At 42.5% G+C, this 27,029-nt stretch overlaps 1 protein-coding gene across 3 annotated transcripts; it reads right to left on the bottom strand.

Annotated features, from left to right (window-relative positions):
• Positions 1-41: 41 nt before the first annotated feature.
• LOC118373918 (zinc finger MYM-type protein 3-like) lies at positions 42-22,046 on the bottom strand. Of its 3 annotated transcripts, none has more exons than XM_035760218.2 (25): positions 21,891-22,046; positions 20,480-21,278; positions 16,611-16,681; positions 16,468-16,528; positions 15,967-16,351; positions 15,646-15,826; positions 14,660-14,872; positions 14,419-14,569; positions 14,211-14,323; positions 13,500-13,586; positions 13,203-13,353; positions 12,898-13,070; positions 10,777-10,951; positions 10,539-10,588; positions 10,183-10,339; positions 9,880-9,995; positions 8,798-8,945; positions 8,539-8,688; positions 8,297-8,397; positions 6,702-6,849; positions 6,388-6,527; positions 6,100-6,205; positions 5,746-6,003; positions 3,927-4,041; positions 42-2,677 (listed from the first exon to the last, which is right to left on the bottom strand). In XM_035760218.2, the coding sequence occupies exons 1-25, from the start codon at positions 21,927-21,929 to the stop codon at positions 2,491-2,493; spliced, it is 4,275 nt and encodes a 1,424-aa protein (XP_035616111.1). In that variant the 5' UTR covers positions 21,930-22,046; the 3' UTR covers positions 42-2,490. The 3 variants fall into 3 exon arrangements, with proteins under 3 accessions (XP_035616111.1, XP_035616109.1, XP_035616112.1); XM_035760216.2 differs by having other exon boundaries at positions 8,774-8,945; XM_035760219.2 differs by lacking the exon at positions 21,891-22,046 and adding an exon at positions 21,438-21,460 and having other exon boundaries at positions 8,774-8,945.
• Positions 22,047-27,029: the final 4,983 nt, after the last annotated feature.

Here is a 27,029-nt window from a genome sequence, read left to right on the forward strand (position 1 = left end):
AATTGTATTTTTATGAAAGAATTTGTACAATACATTCTCAATTCTATATGCATCCTTTAATTATAAAGACAGAAAATAAACATAGTACATATTCAACTTTTCTCAAGACATTCAGGACTGAAAATGCATTAAAACATACTATTTTGTCAAGACAATACAATCTAAGCAGGATTAAAATGAAGTAAATAAAAAAACTATTCTATCACAATGTTAGGCTTATTTTGTTTAATGAATGGTTATGATTGTTACAATAAGAAATTATTAAATGAGGGGCAAATATACACTACATGTCCAAAAGTAAGTGCACTCTTCCAGGAAGGCTTTCCACTAGATTTTGGAACATTGCTGCAGGGACTTGATTCCATTCAGCCACAAGAGCATTAGTGAGGTCGGGCAATGATGTTGGGCGATTAGGCCTGGCTCGTAGTCGGTGTCTGCCACAAAGTTGGAAGCACAGAATCGTCTAGAACGTCATTGTATGCTGTAGCATTAAGATTTCCCTTCACTGGAACTAAGGGGCCTATTCCGAACCACGAAAAACGGCCTCAGACCATTTTTACTCCTCCACCAAAGTTTACAGTTAGTACTACGCATTCAGGGAGGTAGCGTTCGAGGCATCCACCAAACCCAGACTTGTCCATCAGACTGCCAGGTGGTGAGTCCAATGGCTGCAAGCTTTACATCACTCCAGCCGACACTCAGTATTGCGGATGGTGATCTTAGGCTTGTGTGCAGCTACTTGGCCATGGAAACCCATTTCATGAAGCTACCGACAAAACAGTTATTTTTCTGACGTTGTTTCCAGAGGCAGTTTGGAAATCGGTAGTGAGTGTTGTAACAGAGGACAGACAATTTTGACATGCTTCAGCACTCGGTGGTCCTGTTCTGTGAGCTTGCGTGGCCTACCACTTCGCGGCTGAGTCATTGCTGCAAATAGATGTTTTCACTTCACAATAACAGCACTTACAGTTGACTGGGGTAGCTCTAGCAGGGCATACATTTGACAAACTGACTTGTTGGAAAGCTGGCATTCTATGACAGTGTCATGCTGAAAGTCACTGAGCTCTTCAGTAAGGCCATTCTACAGCCAATGTTTGTCTATGGAGATTGCATGACTGTGTGCAAAATTTTATACACCGGTCAGCAACGAGTATGGCTGAAATTGCCCAATCCTCTAATTTGAAGGGGTATTCACATACTTTTGGACATGTAGTGTATATACATTAGCTATGAAGCAAAAAGTCTGCCATTACTATGAGCTTCTCGATACTGTACATGTGAACATATGGCAGCAATAAATGGTTTTCCCCTCACTGGCCACATGGTAAACACAGATTTAAAGTGTTTAAGTTGAAAATGATTGCTTACACAGGGTCCTGTGTGGCTCAGTTGGTAGAATATGAAGCTTGCAACACCAGGGTTGTGGGTTCGATTCCCACCAGAGACCAGTACAAAAAAAGTAAGACGAACGTATGCACTCACTACCGTAAAGCCACTCTAGATAAGAGCGTCTGCTAAATAACAAACACGTAAATATCATCACTATCTGAACATTAAGCCTTTGAATGAAACAAAATCGAGGCTGGCGTTGGGGGTGAAATGCTGTGTCAATTAAATGGATTTGTGGACTACTTCTATAATACAGCTGTTCTGTACACTTCATAAAAAAACAAATGTATGACTTTTCAATACGAACAACAGACATGAAGTCTCAACTAGTTGTCGTTGACAGTGGCCAATGTACTTGGGCATTCAAAATAGATTACCTGAACTGATGGTGGTATACTACAGTCCTATTAAGGTTCTGTACATACACTAATTGTACAAAACATTAGGAACACCTGTTCTTCCCATAAAATAGACTGACCAGGTGAAAGCTATGATCCCTTACAGATTTCACCTGCTAAATTCACTTCAATCAGTGAAGATGAAGGGGATGAGACAGGAGGATTTGTAAGCCTTGAGACATTCTGGTGGTGAATGGGCAAGACAAAAGATTGAAGTGCCTTTGAACAGGTTATTTTAGTAGGTGCCAGGCCAACCGGTTTGAGTGTGTCAAGAACTGCAACGCTGTTGGGTTTTTCACACTCAACAGTTTTCCTTGTGTACCAAGAATGGTTCGCCAGCCAAAGACATCCAGCCAACTTGACACAACTGTGGGAAGCATTGGAGTCAACATGGGCCAGCTGTGGAACGCTTTCGACACCTTGTAGAGTCCATGCCCAGACAATTTGAGGCGGTTCTGGGGACAACGGTGGGGGAGGGGTGCAACTGAATATTAGGAAGTTGTTCCTAATGATTTGTGCACTCAGTGTATAATGCTAATTCTATGGGGTAAATGCTCACTGAACTATTTGTGTAGGGGTGAATTAGAAAAAAAACATGGAACAAAAATGCATTGTAGTTATGGTTGTCATCCCTTGTGCTAGCGGCTTCCATGTTAGCAATGTACACTATATATACTTGTTGTGCAATCTATCAGTGCGGCTGTCAGTCCATGTCTTCCTGTGCTGGGTGCTCATCATAGACATCCTTGACAGCCAGGATCCTGTTGAGCATAATTCCCAGCCTGCCCTTGTCCATGGGGACATCAGAGTACCAGCGAGAACTCTCTGCCATACATGTGCCCTCCGGCTGCAGGTAGAATGCATTGCAGCTGCTCCGCACACCATCAGAGCTGTAAGAACAAAGACAGACACCATATGTGAATCTAAAAAATAAGAACTTTGTTTTATTTATTCATTCCAAACAATGTTCCCTCTAACATTTTGGGGCACCGAGCAAATTTTTAGGTCCTGTGAGCGGAAACTTGAACGTTGTGAGAATTTTGTGCAACTTCCTGCACGTTTACAGTGAACACTGAGGCAGCAGGTAGCCTAGTGTTTAGAGCGTTGGACTAGTAACCGGAAGGTTGCAAGATCGAATCCCCGAGCTTGACAAGGTAAAAATCTGTCGTTCTGCCCCTAGGCCGTCATTGAAAATAAGAATTTGTTCTTAACTGATTTTCCTAGTTAAATAAATGTCAAATAAAAGAGGCTGTACCACATTATGATCAGGTGGTGAGTCCAATTGGCTACTTGATCATAATGTAGGCTACTAACAAAACCATTGGCACAAATCCCATATTTTCACATGGTAGAGTCCATGCCCAGGCTTTTAATTTCTACAATACAGTATATGTGGTGTTCAATGCAGTACTCTGAATGCATGAGACAAAATAATATATTATGAAGGGCTTGACATTAATGATTTTTTACTTGGTCTGTAACACCATGGGCCAAATAGGTGACTAAACTGCATAGTATGAGGCAAGACACCACTTTACAAAATACAATTCATTATTATTACCATACAGATAATTAGACAATTGGCTTATTTGCATATTCAATCCGGTCTCAAAATAAAACTGTCACTAATTATGACATAAGCTTTTTACCTGACTGACTATTCATAGACAGCTTGAAGTATAGCCTAAGCCTACATGTTTTGTGCTGACCTACACTTATCTAGCACTGGGCTAATAACTCACTAACTTGCAAATAATATCAACAAATGCACACATGCACAGCTCTGTGCTCTGATCTGAAAAGCGCATTCACTCCCGGGTGATAGAAAAAACACTCGTGGGCTAACCCGCAATATAATTTTACTCCTTTGCGCTCTGGCTCTGCCTACAACAAAATCAGACTCAATCTTGCAAAATTTGAATTATTGTTTTTTTTTGCATATAATGTTGATTCAATAACAGTCTCATTTCTTCTGCACGTCAGTCCTGGAGGTGGTGCGTGGCCACCCGCAGCTTAGAGGGAACATCTGAGTCAATGAATCAAACAAATTCCAAATGTTTGACAGCCAGGGACAGTCCAAGGCCTTTAACTGGCATTTTAAAACCTGCTTTGCATACCCGGACAGTCCACATTGCTTACCATTTGGAGAGGTAGAACTCAAAGAATTTGACGGGGCATCTAAGAGGGTTCATCCGGTTCTCTTGTTGCTCCAGCTCAGAAGGCTCATCTCGTTTCCTCTTTCCCAAGCCGACCTCTGTGTGTGTGTGTGTGTGAACAGAACAGAGTACAGGCTCACTTCACTGTCTGACCCCTGGGCCTTTAGTTTAACAATTGGCTTCAGTTACAGTTAGGGCTATGTTAAACTGATGAAGAGGATGTCCGGACAGTTACGGGGATCAGTGTTGTGGTTTCTGATGAAAATAACTTTTTTTTATAAAACCATGTCACTGTCATACTTATAAAAAGGTTAATAAAATGAATATTATTTTGCACTGGACAAGGTCTTTCCTACAAATACCAGGGTACTTTGATGTCTTGAATTTGCCTAAGGTCAGAAACACATGATTTATTCAACGTTGATGTATGGACTTTACTTTATTATGGGCTTTATTTATTGTGCAGCTAGAGACGTTAGAGACTTTCAGTCAGATTCTCTAGTATCATGTTACACAGCTACTTTAAGCTTCCTGGTTTTCCCTTGGCAAACAGTGTTCTAAGACACATACCACAGTGTTCTACCATCGTACACCTCCTATGCTGAGAGCAGCTCTTCAAAAGAACTCCATTCTGTGGTATAAATAGCTGTCAGACACACTGAAAATAGCAGTATGACTGAACCAACCGGGGGGGAGAGACCAACATCCTTCTCCTACATCAACAGCTGCCTCACATATTTGTAATATTTAAGACAAGCACCCATAGAACACAACTGTCAACAGGTGACAGAATGTCACTAAAAGCTTTTTTAAATTAGTATTTTGTCCATCAGCATAAAACCGCAAAAGTAGTGCCAAATGGATCAATTTCAAACTGACCTACAAAGCCACTGAGGAATCTAGCTAGTGACACAGATATGCAGATAATGATGGTCGGGCCGAGTTCAAAATAAACCTGTTAAAACACGTGATTATGTTTCAGTCAGAACATGCCAGTAAACATAAAAACACTGAGGAGAATAGAGGTGTGAGTCTAGGCAAGCCTGTGTTTTAAATAAACAACTGGCACCAGGCCAATTTCACAGACATTGCAGTGTTATCTTCCAGGCAGTCCAACTCATTAGCAGCATGTTATTTGATTGGTGGAAGCCAATGCAATACAGAGGGTTTTAACAGTTCAACTGTTTTTACTCATTTAGCTTCAGTGGAAGCTCTTTGGGGTCAGCAGCACTAAGGAGTGGTGGTCTCTCCCTATGGAAATGACCCATAATCTAATTGCACTTTAAAAACACACTTTAGTAATAAGGAAAAGAACAACCTAGGTTCTAAGAGTTACTTTAAGACAAAATGTCATCCATCCCATATCATTCCTCAGCAGATAAAAGCAAATGAGTCTACCACACATTGGTCAGGAATACATCCAAATTATATGTACAGCACATTGAGGATGTTTTGGAAAATAGCCAACATTCTTACCACTCAACTGGACCTCATAACTCTAAACTATACTTGTGAACTCAAAGATTACATTTGAGCTAGTTGCAGTTTGTGTAAAATGCCTCCATACCCTAGCCCTGGTCAGCCCCTTGGAATTCAGCTGAAAGGTGGCACAACTCAAGATAGGTGACCTGCTTCCCCCCAGATTGGGGTCACGGTCCAAAGGAACTCGATGTCTCAGCGGTAACTGGGAATGACAACTAGCCTATCTTTCAATGGGCTACGAAGCATACTGACACTTCTCATTCACTAGGCTTCTTAGACCAAAATAATACACAGAAACCACACGAATTGTAAACTCTCACCTTTGCTGGTTCTCTTGAGATGTGATTTGGGGTGGTAGCAGACACTAGATGACTTGACCATGCCATGTGGTGTAGACCTCCTCTTGGCCTGGCGCGTGACTGTAGCGAAGGAGAGCTGGAGGTGCTGCTCCACAGTGGTCAGGCCAAAGGACTTGGTGTTGAAGAACATGAGGGTGTTGAGCAGGACGAAGGGTGAGTACACACCCAGCTGTTTACACTCCCACAGGTGCTCCTCCAGGACACGAGAACCGAGACCACCTGCATCCCACACACACACAAATACATTACATAGACCCCAAATACAACACATTCACAATGTGTGAAAAATAAATAGAAATGTTATTATGAACCCACCGTTAGATGGCAGCCATTTGTTGACAATCTTATTCAGCTCCTGGGCAAAGGTGACATATAACTGGTCTGTGAATATATTCACCATCCGGTTGTTTTCGAGGAGATACTGGAAAATAGACAAGACAATTGCGAACAAATGTGTTGGTTGAACACAATGTATAAACAAAATTGACATAGCTAAATAAACAAGTCACCTTTTCTAAAAAAAATGTCATTACTTAAGATTTAAATAAGGGTATTTAGACAAGTTGCATAGATGAACTACCTGACTGAAACACTGGGACTGACCTGTTGAATACCAAGACATAGGTAAAATATGCTGTCAGGCTTGTAGCACGGTCCTCTGGGATGAACAATGTCTTGGACAAACTGTGACAGGCCATGGTTCAGTTCCTCAGGACTACTCAACAGAAGGTCTAATGGTTTCTCTGTATAGGAGAAACATTTAAAAAGGGTGCTATCGTCAGGATTACATTGAAACGTTACCGCCCATTTTATTCATAGGAGATCAGTCAAACTCATAGGAGAGCCATCAAAGAGCTATCTACCAGTTAAGAGATATCTATTAACTCAGCTTTCAGACTACAGCTGAAACATCTTACGTTTTCTGTCATCAGCGTCTGAGTGCTTGCTTTGGGACCATGCCCTCCAGGCTTTGACCCCAAGGGAGCTGTTCAAGCCAGCACCAAGAGGCTGACTGTCCAGGGGATCATGTAAGGTCATCTCTGGCATGGCCTGACGCTTGGGACCCTGTGGCACAAAGCCTATATTAGACATAGCACTGTTATGACCTGTTAAGGGATAATTACTATAGTTCTTTATATTTTCCTCAGAGTGCATCATTACATACATTCAGAGTCCAGTTTATTAGGTACACTCATTTAGTATCGGGTCGTACACCCCTTTGCCTCCATAACAGTCTGAATTCTTTGGGGCATGGAAACATTGATCAATTGGTATCAAGAGACCTAACGTGTGCCAGGAAAACATTCCTCATACCATTACACAACCAGCCTATACCGTTGAGTCTATGAGCCCCATCTTGCCTGGTACCATGCTGCTTTTGCCAAATCTGACTGCCATCAGCATGACACCAGAAAACGCGATTGGTCTGACCAGGCTGATCATGTGCCTACTGGAGCCGCCGCTTCTTGTTTTTAGCTGATAGGAGTGGAACCCTGTGTGGTCATCTGTTGCAATAGCCCATCCATGACAAGGATTGACGAGTTGTGCGTTCTGAGATGCCGTTCTGCACACCACTGTTGTACTGCGACGTTATTTGCCTGTTTGTGGCCCACCTGTTAGCTTGCACGATTCTAGCCATTCTCCTTCGACCTGTCTCATTAACAAGTTGTTTTCCCCACAGGACTGCCACTGACTGGATGTTTTTTGTTTGACGCGAAATTCTCAGTAAACCCTAGACACTGTTGTGCGTGAAAAGCTCAGGAGGCCGGCCTTTTCTGACACTGGAATCTGCGCGCATGGCACCGACAATCATACCACGCAAAAGCCGATTTGGTCACCCGTTTTCAATCAAACACTAACTGAATGCCTCAATGCCTGCTTTATTTATTAAGCCATAGCCACGTGACTCACTATCTGTAGGAGCGAACCATTTTCGTGAACTGGGTGGTGTCCCTAATAAACAGTACTTAATCAATTCTTCAACATTTGCAACGATCATTTGGTGGTCTCTTAGACCACCAAAACCCGAGAAACAGTAAGTCAACATTCTTCAGTAAATATGTCAAATACTCTTAAATTTCTGAAGACACTGTCCATTGGTAAGCAGTCCATCTTGCAGGTTTGGTGACTGTTACATGAGCTGCGTGTTTGGGATCATTCCTGCCTGCCGCTAGGGATAGATTTGCTTTTCAACAACCATTTCACCTTTGGGACCCTGTTGCACCTGTCTATGAATGTAGAACATGACCTCTGGTCTCCGGTAAGTCTGACACCAAGTCATTTGTCAAGTTTGTGCCAGCTATTTTCAGATTTCCAGCATACCATGTGATTCCTGTGTCTCTCTCACATAAGTCGAGAGTCAACTCTTTTCTGACACTTTTCAAAGTTAGGTCCATAAAAGACTGCCAAAACTAAAGGTTTGTCAATTAGGGAGAGGATAATCAAAGTCCTGCCTATGGGACAGTCAAAGCAAACAGAATGCACTGCTGTTTTAGGCTGTGTTTAATTATACCTTCTGAACAACGGCGTTGGAGCTCTGCTCTGGTGAAGTAGCATGTGGCGGCATCCCACAGTCAAAGAGAAAATCAACATTGGGGTTCAGGTCCAGGGAAGCTACAGAGCACAAATTAAATGACAAAATATATATCTCAGACATCCCCGTTGTTGAGTGTGTGAGTGAAATTACAGTGAAAGTTTACACATCGCAGACTGCAAAACAAATTACACCTTTCATATCATGAAGGTTTAACCTGCCTTTGGTGAGCTCATCTGCTGGGTCTTGACCTGGCTCAGTCAGTACATCATCCATATTGACAGCCATGGAGAGGATGTCATCTTGGGATGAAGACTCAAATAAGCTGTAGTCCCTCGGCAACGGGCCTGCTTTCTGATCACTGTCCAGATCTAAAGATAAACAATCATAAAGTTACAATTGTATATAGAACAGCAATAGAGAGTTGACTAAGAAGAGTAAGTGCAGGAGCATTACCAGACAGATCAGAGGAGCCCTTGCCTTTACTCTCCTCTGCTATCATGTCTGCCATGGCCAGAATGTCAGCCTCCAGTGGATCAGACGGGATCTGGAGTTTCAGCTCTTTTATATATTCCACAAGCTTATCGATATGATCCAGTGTGACAGGTAGGAACATGGGGACTGGGAGCTAAGAGAATAAGGAGCAAAACAATAAGCAGACAAATAGGGCAGTCACTCTAGAGAACTATACACTATTGCAGTATTGCTGAGCGATTAACAGAAATTGCATTTATTTTTTGTTTTTTAAACAACTAATTGGCCGACTCAATTAAATGATTAGAATTCCATTTAGTTATTTTGTGTGTGTGTGAGCTCTGATCACAGTTCCTCTAGAGAGAAATCAGATCCAAGCCCAAACTGTGCAATACCGTAGGGAGTTGTAGTTTCCAACAGGCCAATATTCTACATAGTTTAGCGCAGAAAACGTTGACCATAATCCATTACGCGCCTACTTGGCCTGTCTGTTTCGCTTTTGTGCCTGCTACATAAAAGAGAGAAGAATGGGTGCCCGAGAGCAGTTGCTTCATGAGGCATCTCAACGTGCACATACATTATGTAAGTGATTGATAGTTGGTATTCAGCAGTCATAAAAGTAATTTTAAAGAAATACTTAAATAGTGATTGTCAGACAGCATAGGCAGCAGCTCTACAGATGAGATTTTAAAAAATAAGGTCATCAAATAAAACAATTGTAATATACACAACTGAAATATATTAAAGTAATGTGAATAAATTGTTAGTAAGTGATACTCAGTAATGGGAAGTCACTACCATCATGGGACTTAATTGTTTTTTTTATTGTGTTACAGCACTCAACACACAATGCATAGTGAATTTAATGTTTTTAAAATGATAATAATTGAAACCCATGATTATATGTTAATAATCAAACAGAAACTGAACCGACCTCAAAATCGCTCAGCACTAGTCTGCAGGCATCCATATCGAACAAATTTGGGTGGATACTAAGAGTTACTCCTGTCCAGACTCTAAATGAATGACGATAACCCTAGAGTCAATTTTGCACAATACTCAACAAGACCTAGACAAAACCAACTCACCGGCAGAGGCAGGGCCATTGTTATGGGAGTGTATTGACAATACATATTCAAAGGCACAGGAACAAACACAGGCACAGGGACCGGCAACATCACAGGTGGAGACAGCAAGAAATCATCTGAAACAGACAGACACAGGAAAACCATGAAGTTGTGTTTTTGCCATTGCTAATGCCTGATTCAACAGAAAATGCTCTCAATATATGAATAGGGATATTTTGTATAAATAGTATAATATTACACTATACAGTAGAAGACTAAATCAGCGAGTCCCATAGAGAGACATGGGTTTACATGAACCATTACCTGTCTGGGAACTCTGGGACTTCATCTCAGGTTTACATGTGACACCGGTAGTAGTCATCATGGGTTTACACATGGAGGATTTGTTCCTTTGGGAGATAGCTGGAGTGACGGGAGGAGCAGGCTTGGCTACAGCCCTAGTCAGTACCCTTCCTGTGGCCTAAAATAACAGAAACATTAAAATATATATCAGAATTGGGATGGTCGCTCAGATTTGACTGAAATTAAGCCACGTTTTTTTCCCCCAAGCACAATAAATGTGTGGTGGTGAAAGCCATGATTAAATGCATTTAGTTCTCTTTCGGTGGTATCCCCCGCCCCCCCACCCTTTGGAGCATCGAGTCAAAAAGCACACTTACTTCACTTGTCTTTGTCGCAGCAGGAGGAGGCATAGAATCTAGGGAATTACCTGTAAGCCCAGTAAACATATAGAATTTTAATAGCCTATTACTGAGAAAGACGAACACAAGTTTACAATTTCACAAAGACATTCACTGTAACACCAGACAATTACAAAGTGTGCTTATAAAAATCCTTCCCATGTATGGTTTGGGTTCATGAAAAATAGTGCGCGTGTGTGTGCATAAGTTTGTGTACATGTAGCACTGTTGAGCAGGCTCTCAGGCCCCTGCTTGGTGTCTAGGTTGGGCTGGTTCTGTTGGCTGTAGAAGAGCAGGAGGCACGGCTCGTCACAGTAGTGTTTGATCTCTCCCCTCCAGTGGATAGTCTCCAGGAGCTGCCCCTGACGCTTGCATTCATGGCACTTTGCTTCCTAGGAGAACAGACACGGGTCAGAACACCCATACATACAGCACACACTGTAGCATGTTAAAAGAGGACACTGCTCACACAATTTGATCGCATATCATGCATATTCTTCTGATTTTTTTCTTTCTTTTCTCCATGCATGAACATATACTGCCAGTTTGCATTCCGAAGCTACCATTCCTATATCAAGTCTAGAATACCACATACAGCGCCTTGCGAAAGTATTCGGCCCCCTTTAACTTTGCGTCCTTTTGCCTCATTTCATGCTTCAAACATAAAGATATAAAACTGTAATTTTTTGTGAAGAATCAACAACAAGTGGGACACAATCATGAAGTGGAACGACATTTATTGGATATTTCAAACTTTTTTAACAAATCAAAAACTGAAAAATTGGGCGTGCAAAATTATTCAGCCCCTTTACTTTCAGTACAGCAAACTCTCTCCCAGAAGTTCAGTGAGGATCTCTGAATGATCCAATGTTGACCTAAATTACTAATGATGATAAATACAATCCACCTGTGTGTAATCAAGTCTCCGCATAAATGCACCTGCACTGTGATAGTCTCAGAGGTCCGTTAAAAGCGCAGAGAACATCACGAAGAACAAGGAACACACCAGGCAGGTCCGAGATACTGTTGTGAAGAAGTTTAAAGCAGGATTTGGATACAAAAAGATTTCCCAAGCTTTAAACATCCCAAGGAGCACTGTGCAAGCGATAATATTGAAATGGAAGGAGTATCAGACCACTGCAAATCTACCAAGACCTGGCCGTCCCTCTAAACTTTCAGCTCATACAAGGAGAAGACTGATCAGAGATGCAGCCAAGAGGCCCATGATCACTCTGGATGAACTGCAGAGATCTACAGCTGAGGTGGGAGACTCTGTCCATAGGACAACAATCAGTCGTATATTGCACAAATCTGGCCTTTATGGAAGAGTGGCAAGAAGAAAGCCATTTCTTAAAGATATCCATAAAAGGGTTAGGGTTAGTGTCGTTTAAAGTTTGCCACAAGCCACCTGGGAGACACACCAAACATGTGGAAGAAGGTGCTCTGGTCAGATGAAACCAAAATTGAACTTTTTGGCAACAATGCAAAACGTTATGTTTGGCGTAAAAGCAAAACAGCTCATCACCCTGAACACCCTATTCCCACTGTCAAAGATGGTGGTGGCAGCATCATGGTTTGGGCCTGCTTTTCTTCAGCAGGGACAGGGAAGATGGTTAAAATTGATGGGAAGATGGATGGAGCCAAATACAGGACCATTCTGGAAGAAAACCTGATGGAGTCTGCAAAAGACCTGAGACTGGGACGGAGATTTGTCTTCCAACAAGACAATGATCCAAAACATAAAGCAAAATCTACAATGGAATGGTTAAAAAATAAACATATCCAGGTGTTAGAATGGCCAAGTCAAAGTCCAGACCTGAATCCAATCGAGAATCTGTGGAAAGAACTGAAAACTGCTGTTCAAATGCTCTCCATCCAACCTCACTGAGCTCGAGCTGTTTTGCAAGGAGGAATGGGAAAAAAATTCAGTCTCTCGATGTGCAAAACTGATAGAGACATACCCCAAGCGACTTACAGCTGTAATCGCAGCAAAAGGTGTCGCTACAAAGTATTAACTTAAGGGGGCTGAATAATTTTGCACGCCCAATTTTTCAGTTTTTGATTTGTTAAAAAAAGTTTGAAATATCCAATAAATGTCGTTCCACTTCATGATTGTGTCCCACTTGTTGATTCTTCACAAAAAAATTACAGTTTTATATCTTTATGTTTGAAGCCTGAAATGTCGCAAAGTTCAAGGGGGCCGAATACTTTCGCAAGGCACTGTACAAAATGTACTATGTACAGTGAGAGTGAACTGAATGCAGCCCGTGTACAGTACAAGCAGGCATTTAAAACTTATCAGGGCCAGTTAGATGGCATTGTGATTGATTAGACATACTTTCAGGGACCACAGGAAGTATTTGCTTTTACAATCTTCGCTGCAGAAGTCCCACGTGTTGCCATCCTGTTCCTCTGTGACCGCCCGTGAGCAGGTCTGAGAACAGTATGTACAAGTTATACAGCACAGGCCCAGTTGTTTAGCAAAGTCTTGCTTGTATAGTAGTATGCAACCTTGGTAAAAAAATAAAATAAGAGACAAAACACTTATAAGCCTCTGCCTAGACACATAGGAAAGTGTTTCCATGTAAATCAACAATCTATTCAATCTAAAAATGCACACAGAAACGCATGCATTATCCTAACCGTCACTGCAGAACGCCTTCTCCACCCCAGAGAACTTCATCTTCTCATGCAGAGGTTTCTCTTGCTTGCAGTGCTCACACACAGAAACCACACCATTCAGGCGCTTGTAGTCCTCACAGCACTCCTTACAGCAAAACTGATATATTGAGTCCTGAAAGCAAATGAAATAGAATGGTGCATGTACTTTTTATTTGAGTAGTCTTGATAAAATAAGTTCTCACTAAACCAGCTGTAAGACACATTTTTGCCACAATGTTGAGAATGTAAATTAATAGACACGCATGTACAAGGAATTACCTGCCAATCTAAGATTTCTGGTTTCCCATTGAACATGTTATGACAGGAGACACAGTTGAAGTAGATGGCTCCATTGGGACTGTTGCGCTGTGAAGAAGCAGTGAGCATATTTGTTCAATTGGGGAATAAAACAAGAAAATAAGCAGCAACGCATTTTAGCCAAGGCAAACAAAACAACATCACAGGACTAGTATCAAAGACAGACTCAAGAATCGCTCATAGGTTTCATAAGAACAAAACAAGCCCTAATTCATAGGTTTTCAGGTAGAATAAAGGTGAAAGCTTTCAAAAGGTGACCCTCTCCACATGAAAGCGTTTTAAGATGAGCTTTTATTTTAATGGGCTCCAGAAGTGAGGAGGAGCGCCCCACTGCAGCCGCTTGGTGTGCATTTTAACAAGCATTTTTCTGTTTACAGGCACCTACGGCCAAGCCTGTACATCACTGTAAATATTAGCCGTTCCTTTTTTAATCACTTTCAGAATCCTTCAGCAAAAATCTCCTTTGAATGATTTTTTTTATTTGAACAACTGAGGCATAAAAAATGTACGTTTAAAACAAATCCACATAAAATAACAAAATGTTGTATAAGCATCTGGCAGACATGTTTTAATGCAAAAAAACATACTTAGAGAAGACATGACTAAACACTGGATGATGTATTTGTAGACTTATTTTGTCTCAACTCTATTTAGGGTATGGGGCTATCCTACCTGAAATGTGCTCCAACAGCTAGGGCTACAGAAGACATAAATGGTCTCATTTGCTTTACAGTAGTACGGTTCAGAGGGGCTTCTTTTGCAGAAACTGCAAGCGTCACTGGGAACTGGAAAAGAAGCAGATTAGTAATAATGAAGACTAATTCAGGCAGACATCACACCATTCAGATTGTGTAAACAAGCCAAGGAGAGTAGACTGTACCTGTGTCCCCAGAAATTTTCACTTTATGTGAAGCGATACAGCACAAAGAACAGAAGTGTTTGGTCATGCCATACTGATCCACCATAGACAGCATGTCAAAGATCTTACACAGAGTCCTACACCACTGGCACGAGAGCACCTTAGTGTTTTTCTGAAATCAAAAGACAATACAGCAGCCATTGAGATCAACACCATATCATGTTCAGGTAGAAATATGCCTATAGTACATTCCTCCACCCACCATCTTATAGAGTCTGAGACAGGAGGAGTTACAGAACCTCCTCTGTTGGCCCTCATGCAGTAGGTACTCAGGCCGGGAGGTGAAGGTGTTGATGTAGGTACCACAGGTGTCACAGCAGCTGGTCTTCAGGCCCTTGGTGGCCCGGAAACGGTTGAAACAGGCATCACTGCACATGAGGTGAATCACATTGCCCATGGTTACCTCATGGTTGATCTGAGGCAGGAGAGGGAAGAAATGTAGGACAGGCTCAGAGATCATTTCAATAAAATCTAACTTAAAATATCACTTCCCTTGGTGTTTACATCAGTCCACCAAAATCTTGTAGCTGGCTGTGATTTATTCTGGTGCATGCTCATAGCATACAAAGACCCGCAGCACAAATGACAGAATTCCCTCCTCTATAATCACAGCATGCGGCACCATCTAGTTAGAAATATACAAGTCAGTTTTGAAATTGTGAAAATATCAACACGAAGACAGTGAAATGTGTTTAGGCATTCTTTGTCACTTCTGGGAAAAGCCCATGGTTTGACAAATCAACATCAACACAGGTGGTCAACTTTAAAGAATGTATACCATAATCACATCATTGTGTGGTTTTGCAGCGCTTGGCATTAAAAAGTGCTTACTTATTTTGAATACATTTTATTGTACTAATTTTCAAATGACTAACAGATGGTGGGGGGAAACAAACCAGAATAGGTAAGGCTGGTGCCAGCTTTTCGATAAATTGTTGCAAGAGTAGAAGCTGCAGTCTTTAGAATAGCTTCAATAAAGTATGGTTCAATATAATGTACACACAAAAAAAGCCTACTGCATTTTCAAATCAAAGGGATTGTGGAAGTGTAGTCATCCCGTGTTAAATCATCATCCTATTGTCTACTGGAGTTCCCTCCTACTGAAACTCCCTGCCACTATTGTGTTCAACATGAAGCCAATCGGCTGGGAGCAGATCATTCAAAATGTTATGGTCAAAGCTTTGGTACCTCACGCATGTGGTTGCACACACTGCATCTTTGGCCAGGGGTACTTGGTTTGGGGGGCTGTTTCGGACCCTTCTCCAGCCGGGACTCATATAGGGAAAGACAAGTGTTGTTGCAGAATTCTTGGAAGGATTGTGACTGGCCAACCTGTGCAAGCATGGTGTCCTTACTATTCCCCATGTCCCTAAAAGATAAATTTTGTTGAGATCAAAACAATGTACAAGGTTTACACTTACTTTACTGTGAAACTGGTTATGGATGAACTGTACTTACTGGAAAGAGAAGCTAAAAATACATTCATTGAATATCTATTGAGAAGCTTACCTTTTACAGAAAGCACAGGGCTTTTTCTTGGGGACTTTCTTGCCAAAGGAGTTAAGGCAGGTGGAGCTGCAGAAGAGCTGAGGCTGACCCCTGCGCTGGTAGGCTGTCTGTCCGCTCTGCAGCATTCCACTGCAGTTGGCACAGAGGACTCTGGTAGGCTGGCGAGGGGGTGGCAGCCGGGGTGGAGGGGGTCCTCCAGACCTCTGGGTGTAGCCAGGGGTAGAGGCAGGGCAAGGCGGCTTGGGAGCAATGAGCCGGGGGGACAGGGTGTTGTGGCTCCTTTGGGAGGCCCTGGGGGAGCGTCGGAGGCCTGACCGTGCAGGGTCAAAGTCTGTGTCCCTCGGATCGTCAGCTGTATCGTCAGAGTCGCTGTCTGATAGCTGGTCTGCAGAAGGATACAATGCATTTAGGGCAGCATGATAATCATAAATAGACAAATAGTCATACATAATGAGTTACTGAGACGAAACATAAGCAGCTTGTGAAGTAGTGATGTTAAACCTCCATCAGACGTAATGTTTTTCCTCACTTCTCCACGACGAGGACGGCCTCTCTTCCTCCCCTACAATAAATCAGAGTAAATGAGGTTAATTCACTTACTTTTAAAGAAAATGTCTGCAATGAATGGGAAGTAGTTTTTGTACCGTAGTATTTTGACCACTTTGAGAAACTTTTGGATCCTCAATGGCGACCTCAGTTTCAGTTTGGTCCTCAGCTGAAACAAACACAATCATCAGTAACTAAAGGCTGTTCATGACATACAGTGGGGCAAAAAAGTATTTAGTCAGCCACCAATTGTCCAAGTTCTCCCACTTAAAAAGACGAGGCCTGTAATTTTCATCATAGGTACACTTCAACTATGACAGACAAAATGAGGAAAGAAAATCCAGAAAATCACACTGTAGGATTTTTAATGAATTTATGGTGGAAAAATAAGTATTTGGTCAATAACAAAAGTTTCTCAATACTTTGTTATATACCCTTTGTTGGCAGTGACCCTTGACCCCTATCCACCTTTGTCTGATCAACGCTCCACAACCAGCGCCTCATCGGCTTCCAGTGGTATTTTTTTTATTCAACGAGAGACTGGACGGACGGAAGGGCGGAGGAGGCCGCAGGCACGCACATCGACGAGATGCACCCGACGGGGTAAGAAGAAACGACCATCAGACAGAAGACCGTTCAGAACCCACGGGACTGAGTGTCTTTAATTTATCAAGCAAGATATTGAGCCCTGCCCATGTCTCTTTGCTTAATAAAGGGTTGTCTTTTGTGCCTACAACTCAGTGCAACAATTTTGATGTTAAGGTAGACATGTTTAAGTTTTTTAGAAACATCCGTTTTAGGGAATACTTTAGCTCCCCTAATTCTGACACTTCTATTGAACCCGTAGGTTGCTCTCCTGCACATACTCCGACTCCTTTTAGAAGCAAGAGTTATTTTATACCTCCAGCCAATCGCAATCACTCTATCGAGACATATTGCAGACTTGTGGAAAATGATGTTGGACTTCTCCTTAAGAATAAACAGGGATCCAAATCTTTCCATAATTTACCCAAGAATGGAAAAACAAGCTTTGCTTGATTTACAATCAGAAACATCAGTCCTTATTCGTCCCGCTGATAAGGGTGGGTCGGTTGTACTCATGGATAGGACAGCTTATGTACATGAGTGTCATAGACAGCTGCTTGACAACACCTTTTACAAGAAACTCAGAAGTGACCCCACTTCCCAATTTCAGAATACTATCTTGTCTGTCCCTAGATGGGTATTTAAGTTCTGGTCAGATAACACCCTAAAATTGCCACTTTCTATACTTTGCCGAAATTACACAAGAATGTTACACAACCTCCAGGGCACCCTATTGTAGTGGGCATTGATGCAGTAACGGCCCCTCTATCTACTTTTGTTGACTTTTTTATTAGACCACTCGCAGAACAGCTCCCCTCCTTTGTAAAGGACACCAGCAGTATGATCTCTATCATTGAATCTCTTGATCCTCTCCCTGAGAATACCTTGTTAGTTACTTTTGATGTTGAGTCATTCCACACGAGGGCAGTATTGAAGCTATGGAACATTTTCTTCTGCAACGTGACCCTAATGAACTACCTTCCAGTGCATGCATTGTAACATTGGCTGAAATAGTACTCACACAACTATTTCATGTTTCTAAATTATTTCTTTATTCAGACGAAAGGTACTGCTATGGGATCCCCCATGGCTCCTAACTATGCTCATTTGTATGTGGGTTACATGGAGAAACAGTCTATTTTCAATCCTCTCAAAAATGTTTTCTTGCCTCACATCATTATTTGGAAAAGGTATATTGATGATACTTTTGTTCTATGGAGGGGTGATGCAAAACAGCTCCAGGCGTTCCGTGCTTTTCTTAACTCCTGTTCTGAGCATCTGAGATTTACTATGCAATCTGATACACGTCAAATCAGTTTTCTTGATCTTCTGATCTTGTGTGAAGATAATGTTCTATACACTGATCTTTACAGGAAGCCTACTGATCGTAACAGTTTGTTGAGGGCTGATAGATGTCACCCACTTCCCTTGACAAATAGTTTGCTCTACAGCCAATTCTGTCAAATCAAAAGAATTTGCAAAAAAACATCCGATTTCGACAGAAATATGGCTGAGACGCAAAGAAAGTTCAAGGAGAGGGGCTACAAGAATGATCAGATTAATATTGCCATTGAGAAAATTCAAAACAAAACATGACCTTTTTCCAAGGTCAGTCTCGCAAAAAGACACATTATGCGTTCTAACTACCCGCTATTCAAAGTGCTCTGAACAAATTAAGGGAATTGTTCACAAACATTGGCACATCCTAAAATACGATGATAGTCTCGGTAATGTGTTTTCGGACCTTCCCTTGGTCATATTCTCGCGGGGCAGAAATCTCAGAGACCAATTGGTAAACTCTGATTTACCACCCCAAGATATTCCTGAACAATGTCTATTTGCGCCCCTACTGGATGGAAATTACAAATGTAATGGCTGTGCTCAATGCAGTGGCACTTATAAATGTAGATCCTTCAAACACCCACAAACAGGGAAATCGATCCTAATAAAAAGGTGTTAATACGTGCTCCACTAAGGCAGTTATTTATCTTATAACTTGTCCTTGTGGTAAAAATTATGTGGGTAAAACAAAGCGTGAATTAAAAGTATGTATCTCAGAGCATCGTAGCACCATTAGGTGTAAAAACTTTACTTATCCAGTTGCGGCCCACTTCTTGGAGGCAGGCCACTCGATTTCGTCTACGCGTTATATTGGCATCGAACATGTCACCCTCCCTAGGAGAGGGGGTGACCTTAATCATTTATTGTTAAAACGAGAAGCTGCCTGGATCTGCCTGGAACCCACTGTTCCCAGGCCGTCATTGAAAATAAGAATGTGTTCTTAACTGACATGCCTGGTTTAAAAAATAAATGTATTAAAAAATGTGCTTGCTGATGGAGGTTTTCACTCAAAATCTCACGATACATGGCCCCATTCATCCTTTTTACACGGATCAGTCTTCCTGGTCCCTTTGCAGAAAAACAGCCCAAAGCATGATGTTTCCACCCCCATGCTTCCCAGTAGGTATGGTGTTCTTTGGATGCAACTCAGCATTCTTTGTCCTCCAAACACAACGAGTGAAGTTTTTACCAACAAGTTCTATTTTGGTTTCATCTGACCATATGACACTCTCCCAATCTTCTTCTGGATCATCCAAATGCTCTAGCAAACTTCAGACGGGCCTGGTCATGTACTAGCTTAAGCAGGGGGACACGTCTGGCACTGCAGGATTTGAGTCCCTGGCGGCGTAGTGTGTTACTGATGGTAGGCTTTGTTACTTTGGTCCCAGCTCTCTGCAGCTCATTTACTAGGTCCCCCCGTGTGGTTCTGGGATTTTTGCTCACCGTTCTTGTGATCAATTCAATCCCACGGGGTGAGATCTTGCGTGGAGCCCCAGATCGAGGGAGATTATCAGATTATCAGTTACCATTAACACAGGTAACAAGTAGAGGACAGAGAAGCCTCTTAAAGAAGAAATTACAGGTCTGTGAGAGCCAGAAATCTTGCTTGTTTGTAGGTGACCAAATACTTATTTTCCACCATAATTTGAAAATAAATTCATAAAAAATCCTACAATGTGATTTTCTGGATTTTTTCTCTCTCATTTTGTCTGTCATAGTTTAAGTGTACCTATGATGAAAATTACAGGCCTCATCTTTTTAAGTGGGAGAACTTGCACAATTGGTGGCTGACAATACTTTTTTGCCCCACTGTAGATATGCAAGCTGTATGTGAACTGTGATGACTATTTAAAGAAGGGATTGCAAATTATTTCTCAAAAACATGTAATGTAACCTAAATTAAGTTTTACATTTTACTTTATAATTCTCCAACTATTTCTGTGGCGCTGAGACTTCTGTGTGTCACATTGAGACAAGAGTTAATAAAGTACTAGGAAGGAGAAAGATCCTACAAACAAAAGTTCCTTACTAGTACACATACCTTCACCTGGTGTCAATGGTTGGGCCCAGGATGATAGTGGGGACATACTGCCCCTCACTGGTTGTTCTCTCTCATTCTTTTTGTCTACTGTGCCTGTGTCTTCTACCTTTGGCACCAATCCAAAGAATGATAAGGCTTCCTCTTTGCCTGGACCATCCTCAGAGTGTGAACCCTCTACGCTGACTATAGAAGGCATATTTGGATCAACATCATCTTGAGAAGGTGCAGAGGGATCTTCTAGTACTATGTCCATTCGCTCTGGCAACAGTGTCCCAGTTAAAGTCTGAGTTCCCTCTGTGACCTCCAGCCTGTCTGTCCTTGGCTCAGCACCCATTTCTGGCCAGGCTTCTGTGTGGCCCTGCCCGCTCCACTCATCCTGACTGAGGCCTGTAGCTGGGCCTGAAGGTTCGGGAAGGTCTGAGGGCCCGGGAACGACTGTGCGGCTGTAAAACTCCTCCACCTGGGCTTTGGACAGTTCCAATGAGTCTGGGTCCCCCAGGATGCTCAGGCTGTCCTGAGTTTTCTGCCTCTCTCTTTCAGATTGGGTGAGAAAGGTTGTCAGCTCATCAAGGTTCTGCTGCTGCTGCCCACTTTGTCCCTCTGTTCCCTGTGAGCAGGTCACCTCCATATCAGTCTGTAGGTCTACATCAGTCTGAGCAGGCAGCAGGCCCATATTGGCGTGCCCAGAAAACATGTCCATATCAGTCTGTGTGGATAGAAGGTCTAGGTGCACATTCTCAGTGGCCATCTGAAAAGAGCCAGAGGTTTCTGGATGCCCTGTGGGTTCCATACTCTGCACCTAAATAAAGAAAACAAAAACACAATGGTTTGATTTCAGGTCTCAGATGTCATGTAAATCAAATGTGGTGGTCGCTGGATAAAATTACAGCCATAAGTAGTTTATTGTGGCTCCTCTATTCTAGACAATGAGGTTCCACCAGTGAATGCATCTACTTACCTAAGTACATTTTCTAACTAAAGTTCGCTACAGGCTAGTTTCACCCATATCAATGTTGCTGCCTTTTGGCGCGCCTCACCTGGCGACGTCTCAATTTCTGTCATTTAGAATGCTAGTTAGCAAACTGGCTATCTGGTAATCTATCTAGCTACATGTTAGCCCATTATTTGCTACACATAATGCATCTCAATACTAGCAATACGGTAGACATAGCGTGCTACTCGCAAGAGAGGCGTATGTTTATGACTCTGCAAAGAGACCGGTACTGGCTAAAGTTAGCCTATTTTAAGCTAGCTATCTGCTAACGTTACGAACCTAACGTTTCCTTACGCAATCTAGCCATTAAACTAATTCACTAGCTGGCTAATTACAATATAGTAACTTTATTACAAGATACTAATAATGATGATTAAACAAATAATTATAGACTTCAACAATATATAGTGAATTTACCTGAAAATATTCAATGTTACTGTAGCTAAAATGTTGCATACAAGCGCCACCAAACTGCAGTCTAGCGTGCGTGCCTTATTGGCTAGTTTCAAGCTACAACTTCTTCTACTATGGCGGCCTGAAAACAAACGTTAGAGGTGCATGCCGCCACCTACTGTACTGGAGTGTGTGGTCAATCACAGGTCACAGCCTTTAGAATAAAAGAAAACATACATTAAAATAAAATACCTATTCCTGTACTACTAAGAAAATAATAAAGAGCCCTACTAACTTCTAACAAACCCTCCCCCATCACCCAAATCCCTTCCAACCCCCTTCCAACCTCAATTATCCTCATCAATCTTTGTCTTTCTTCCACATACTTACAATACAACAGCACATGCTTTACCATTTCATTAACCATGCACTCCAGACACAAACCGTTTACATGCTTGCCAACCAGATCACAGGAGGTTGGTGGCACCTTAATTGGGGAGAACGGGCTCGTGGTAATGGCTGGAGCGGAATGGTATCAAATACATCCAACACATGGTTTCCATGTGTTTCATACCATTCCATTAGCACTGTTCCAGACATTATTATGAGACGTCCTCCCATCAGCAGCCTCCACTGGACCACAAGTTCAATGTACACTGAACAAAAATAGAAACTCCCATGTTTCATGAGCTGGAATAAAAGATCCCAGAAATTTCCAAACGCAGAAAAGGCGTATTTCTCTGAAATGTTTTGCACAAATTTGTTTACATCCATGTTAGTAAGCATTTCTCCTTTGCCAAAATAATCCATCCACCTGGCAGGTGTGGCATATCAAGAAGATGATTAAACAGCATGATCATTACAATATAATCATTGACAATCAAAGGACACTCTAAAATGTGCTGTTTTGTCACACAAAAAAATGCCACAGGAGCATGCAGTCATTCTAAAGACTGACTGCAGGAATGTCCCCCAGAGCTGTCGCCAGAGAATTTGATGGTTATTTCTTTATTATAAACCATCTCCAATGTTGTTTTAGAGAATTTGGCAGTACGTACAACCGGCCTCAAAACCGCAGACCACGCCAACCAAGGACCTCCACATCCGGCTTCTTCACCTGGGGGATCGTCTGAGACCAGCCACCAGGACAGCTGATGAAACTGAGGAGTATTTCTGTCAGTAATAAAGCCCTTGTGTGGGGAAAAACTCATTCTGATTTGCTGGGCCTGGCCCCCTAGTGACATGGGCCTATGCCCTCCCAGGCCCACCAATGGCTGTGCCCCTGACCAGTCATGTAAAATCCATAAATTAGGGCCTAATGAATCTCTCAATTGACTGATTTCCTTATTTGAATGGTAAGTCATTAAAAACATTGAAATTGTTGCGTTTATATTTTTGTTCAGTATACAACGGGCCAGTTCGTTTTGTGTCCCGGGTTGGTGGAGATTTCACTTAAGGACCTATCCTATGCTAGCTTGCTACCGATGTCCTGGCTAGCTATCTAAATCGCCGTGACCCCCAAACCAACCACTCCACTCACTGGACTCTTTTGATCACTCGACTAAGGATGCCTCTCCTTAATGTCAATATGTCTTGTCCATTGCTGTTCTGGTTAGTGTTTATTGGCTTATTTCACTGTAGAGCCTCTAGTCCTGCTCACTATACATTATCCAATTTATTAGTTCCACCACCCACACATGCAATGACATCTCCTGGTTTCAATGATGTTTCTAGAGACAATATCTCTCTCTTCATCACTCAATACCTAGGTTTACCTCCACTGTATTCACATCCTACCATACCTTTGTCTGTACATTATACCTTGATGCTATTTTATCGCCCCCAGAAACCTAATTTTACTCTCTGTTCCAGACGTTCTAGACAACCAATTCTTATTGCTTTTAGCCGTACCCTTATTCTTCTCCTCCTATGTTCCTCTGGCGATGTAGAGGTGAATCCAGGCCCTGCAGTGCCTAGCTCCACTCCTATTCCCCAGGCGCTCTCTTTTGATGACTTCTGTAACCGTAATAGCCTTGGTTTCATGCATGTTAACATTAGAAGCCTCCTTCCTAAGTTTGTTCTATTCACTGCTTTAGCACACTCTGCCAACCCGGATGTTCTAGCTGTGTCTGAATTCTGGTTTAGGAAGACCACCAAAAATTCTGAAATTTTAATTCCAAATTACAACATTTTCAGACAAGATAGAACTGCCAAAGGGGCGGTGTTGCAATCTACTGCAAAGATAGCCTGCAGAGTTCTGTCCTACTATCCAGGTCTGTACCCAAACAATTTGAACTTCTACTTTTAAAAATCCACTTCTCTAAAAACAAGTCTCTCACCGTTGCCACCTGCTATAGACCACCCTCTGCCCCCAGCTGTGCTCTGGACACCATATGTGAACTGATTGCCCCCCATCTATCTTCAGAGCTCGTGCTGCTAGGCGACCTAAACTGGAACATGCTTAACACCCCAGCCATCCTACAATCTAAACTTGATGCCCTCAATCTCACTCAAATTATCAATGAACCTACCAGGTACCCCCCCAAAGCCTTAAACACGGTCACCCTCATAGATATCATCCTAACCAACTTCCCCTCTAAATACACCTCTGCTGTCTTCAACCAAGATCTCAGCGATCACTGCATCATTGCCTGCATCCGTAATGGGTCAGCGGTCAAACGACCTCCACTCATCACTGTAAAACGCTCCCTGAAGCACTTCAGCGAGCAGGCCTTTCCAATCGACCTGGCCGGGGTATCTTGTAAGGATATTGATCTCATCCCGTCAGTAGAGGATGCCTGGATGTTTTTTTTAAATGCCTTCCTAACCATCTTAAATAAACATGCCCCATTCAAGAAATTTAGAACCAGGAACAGATATAGCCCTTGGTTCTCCCCAGACCTGACTGCCCTTAACCAACACAAAAACATCCTATGGCGTTCTGCATTAGCATCTAACAGCCCCCGTGATATGCAGCTGTTCAGGGAAGCTAGAAACCGTTATACACAGGCAGTTAGAAAAGCCAAGGCTAGCTTTTTCAAGCAGAAATTTGCTTCCTGCAACACTAACTCAAAAAAGTTCTGGGACACTGTCAAGTCCATGGAGAATAAGAACACCTCCTCCCAGCTGCCCACTGCACTGAAGATAGGAAACACTGTCACCACTGATAAATCCACCATAATTGAGAATTTCAATAAGCATTTTTCTACGGCTGGCCATGCTTTCCACCTGGCTACTCCTACCCCGGTCAACAGCACTGCACCCCCAACAGCAACTCGCCTAAGCCTTCCCCATTTCTCCTTCTCCCAAATCCATTCAGCTGATGTTCTGAAAGAGCTGAAAAATCTGGACCCCTACAAATCAGCCGGGCTAGACAATCTGGACCGTTTCTTTCTAAAATTATCTGCCGAAATTGTTGCCACCCCTATTACTAGCCTGTTCAACCTCTCTTTCGTGTCGTCTGAGATTCCCAAAGACTGGAAAGCAGCTGCGGTCATCCCCCTCTTCAAAGGGGGGACACACTCTTGACCCAAACTGCTACAAACCTATATCTATCCTACTATGCCTTTCTAAGGTCTTGAAAGCCAAGTCAACAAACAGATTACCGACCATTTCGAATCTCACCATACCTTCTCTGCTATGCAATCTGGTTTCAGAGCTGGTCATGGGTGCACCTCAGCCACGCTCAAGGTCCTAAACGATATCTTAACCGCCATCGATAAGAAACATTACTGTGCAGCCGTATTCATTGATCTGGCCAAGGCTTTCGACTCTGTCAACCACCACATCCTCATCGGCAGACTCGACAGCCTTGGTTTCTCAAATGCCTGGTTCACCAACTACTTCTCTGATAGAGTTCAGTGTGTCAAATCGGAGGGTCTGCTGTCCGGACCTCTGGCAGTCTCTATGGGGGTGCCACAGGGTTCAATTCTTGGACCGACTCTCTTCTCTGTATACATCAATGAGGTCGCTCTTGCTGCTGGTGAGACCCTGATCCACCTCTACGCAGACGACACCATTCTGTATACTTCCGGCCCTTCTTTGGACACTGTGTTAACAACCCTCCAGGCAAGCTTCAATGCCATACAACTCTCCTTCCGTGGCCTCCAATTGCTCTTAAATACAAGTAAAACTAAATGCATGCTCTTCAACCGATCGCTACCTGCACCTACCCGCCTGTCCAACATCACTACTCTGGACGGCTCTGACTTAGAATACGTGGACAACTACAAATATTTAGGTGTCTGGTTAGACTGTAAACTCTCCTTCCAGACCCATATCAAACATCTCCAATCCAAAGTTTAATCTAGAATTGGCTTCCTATTTCACAACAAAGCATCCTTCACCCATGCTGCTTAACATACCCTTGTAAAACTGACCATCCTACCAATCCTCGACTTTGGCGATGTCATTTACAAAATAGCCTCCGATACCCTACTCAACAAATTGAATGCAGTCTATCACAGTGCAATCCGTTTTGTCACCAAAGCCCCATATAATACCCACCATTGCGACCTGTACGCTCTCGTTGGCTGGCCCTCGCTTCATACTCGTCGCCAAACCCACTGGCTCCATGTCATCTACAAGACCCTGCTAGGTAAAGCCCCCCCTTATCTCAGCTCGCTGGTCACCATAGCATCTCCCACCTGTAGCACACGCTCCTGCAGGTATTTCTCTCTAGTCACCCCCAAAACCAATTCTTTCTTTGGCCGCCTCTCCTTCCAGTTCTCTGCTGCCAATGACTGGAACGAACTACAAACATCTCTGAAACTGGAAACACTTATCTCCCTCACTAACTTTAAGCACCAACTGTCAGAGCATCTTACAGATTACTGCACCTGTACATAGCCCACCTATAATTTAGCCCAAACAACTACCTCTTTCCCAACTGTATTTAATTTATTTATTTATTTTGCTCCTTTGCACCCCATTATTTTTATTTCTACTTTGCACATTCTTCCATTGCAAAACTACCATTCCAGTGTTTTACTTGCTATATTGTATTTACTTTGCCACCATGGCCTTTTTGCCTTTACCTCCCTTCTCACCTAATTTGCTCACATTGTATATAGACTTGTTTATACTGTATTATTGACTGTATGTTTGTTTTACTCCATGTGTAACTCTGTGTCGTTGTATCTGTCGAACTGCTTTGCTTTATCT

This window comes from Oncorhynchus keta, chromosome 11 (assembly GCF_023373465.1).
Source record: "Oncorhynchus keta strain PuntledgeMale-10-30-2019 chromosome 11, Oket_V2, whole genome shotgun sequence".
Lineage (NCBI taxonomy): Eukaryota > Metazoa > Chordata > Actinopteri > Salmoniformes > Salmonidae > Oncorhynchus > Oncorhynchus keta.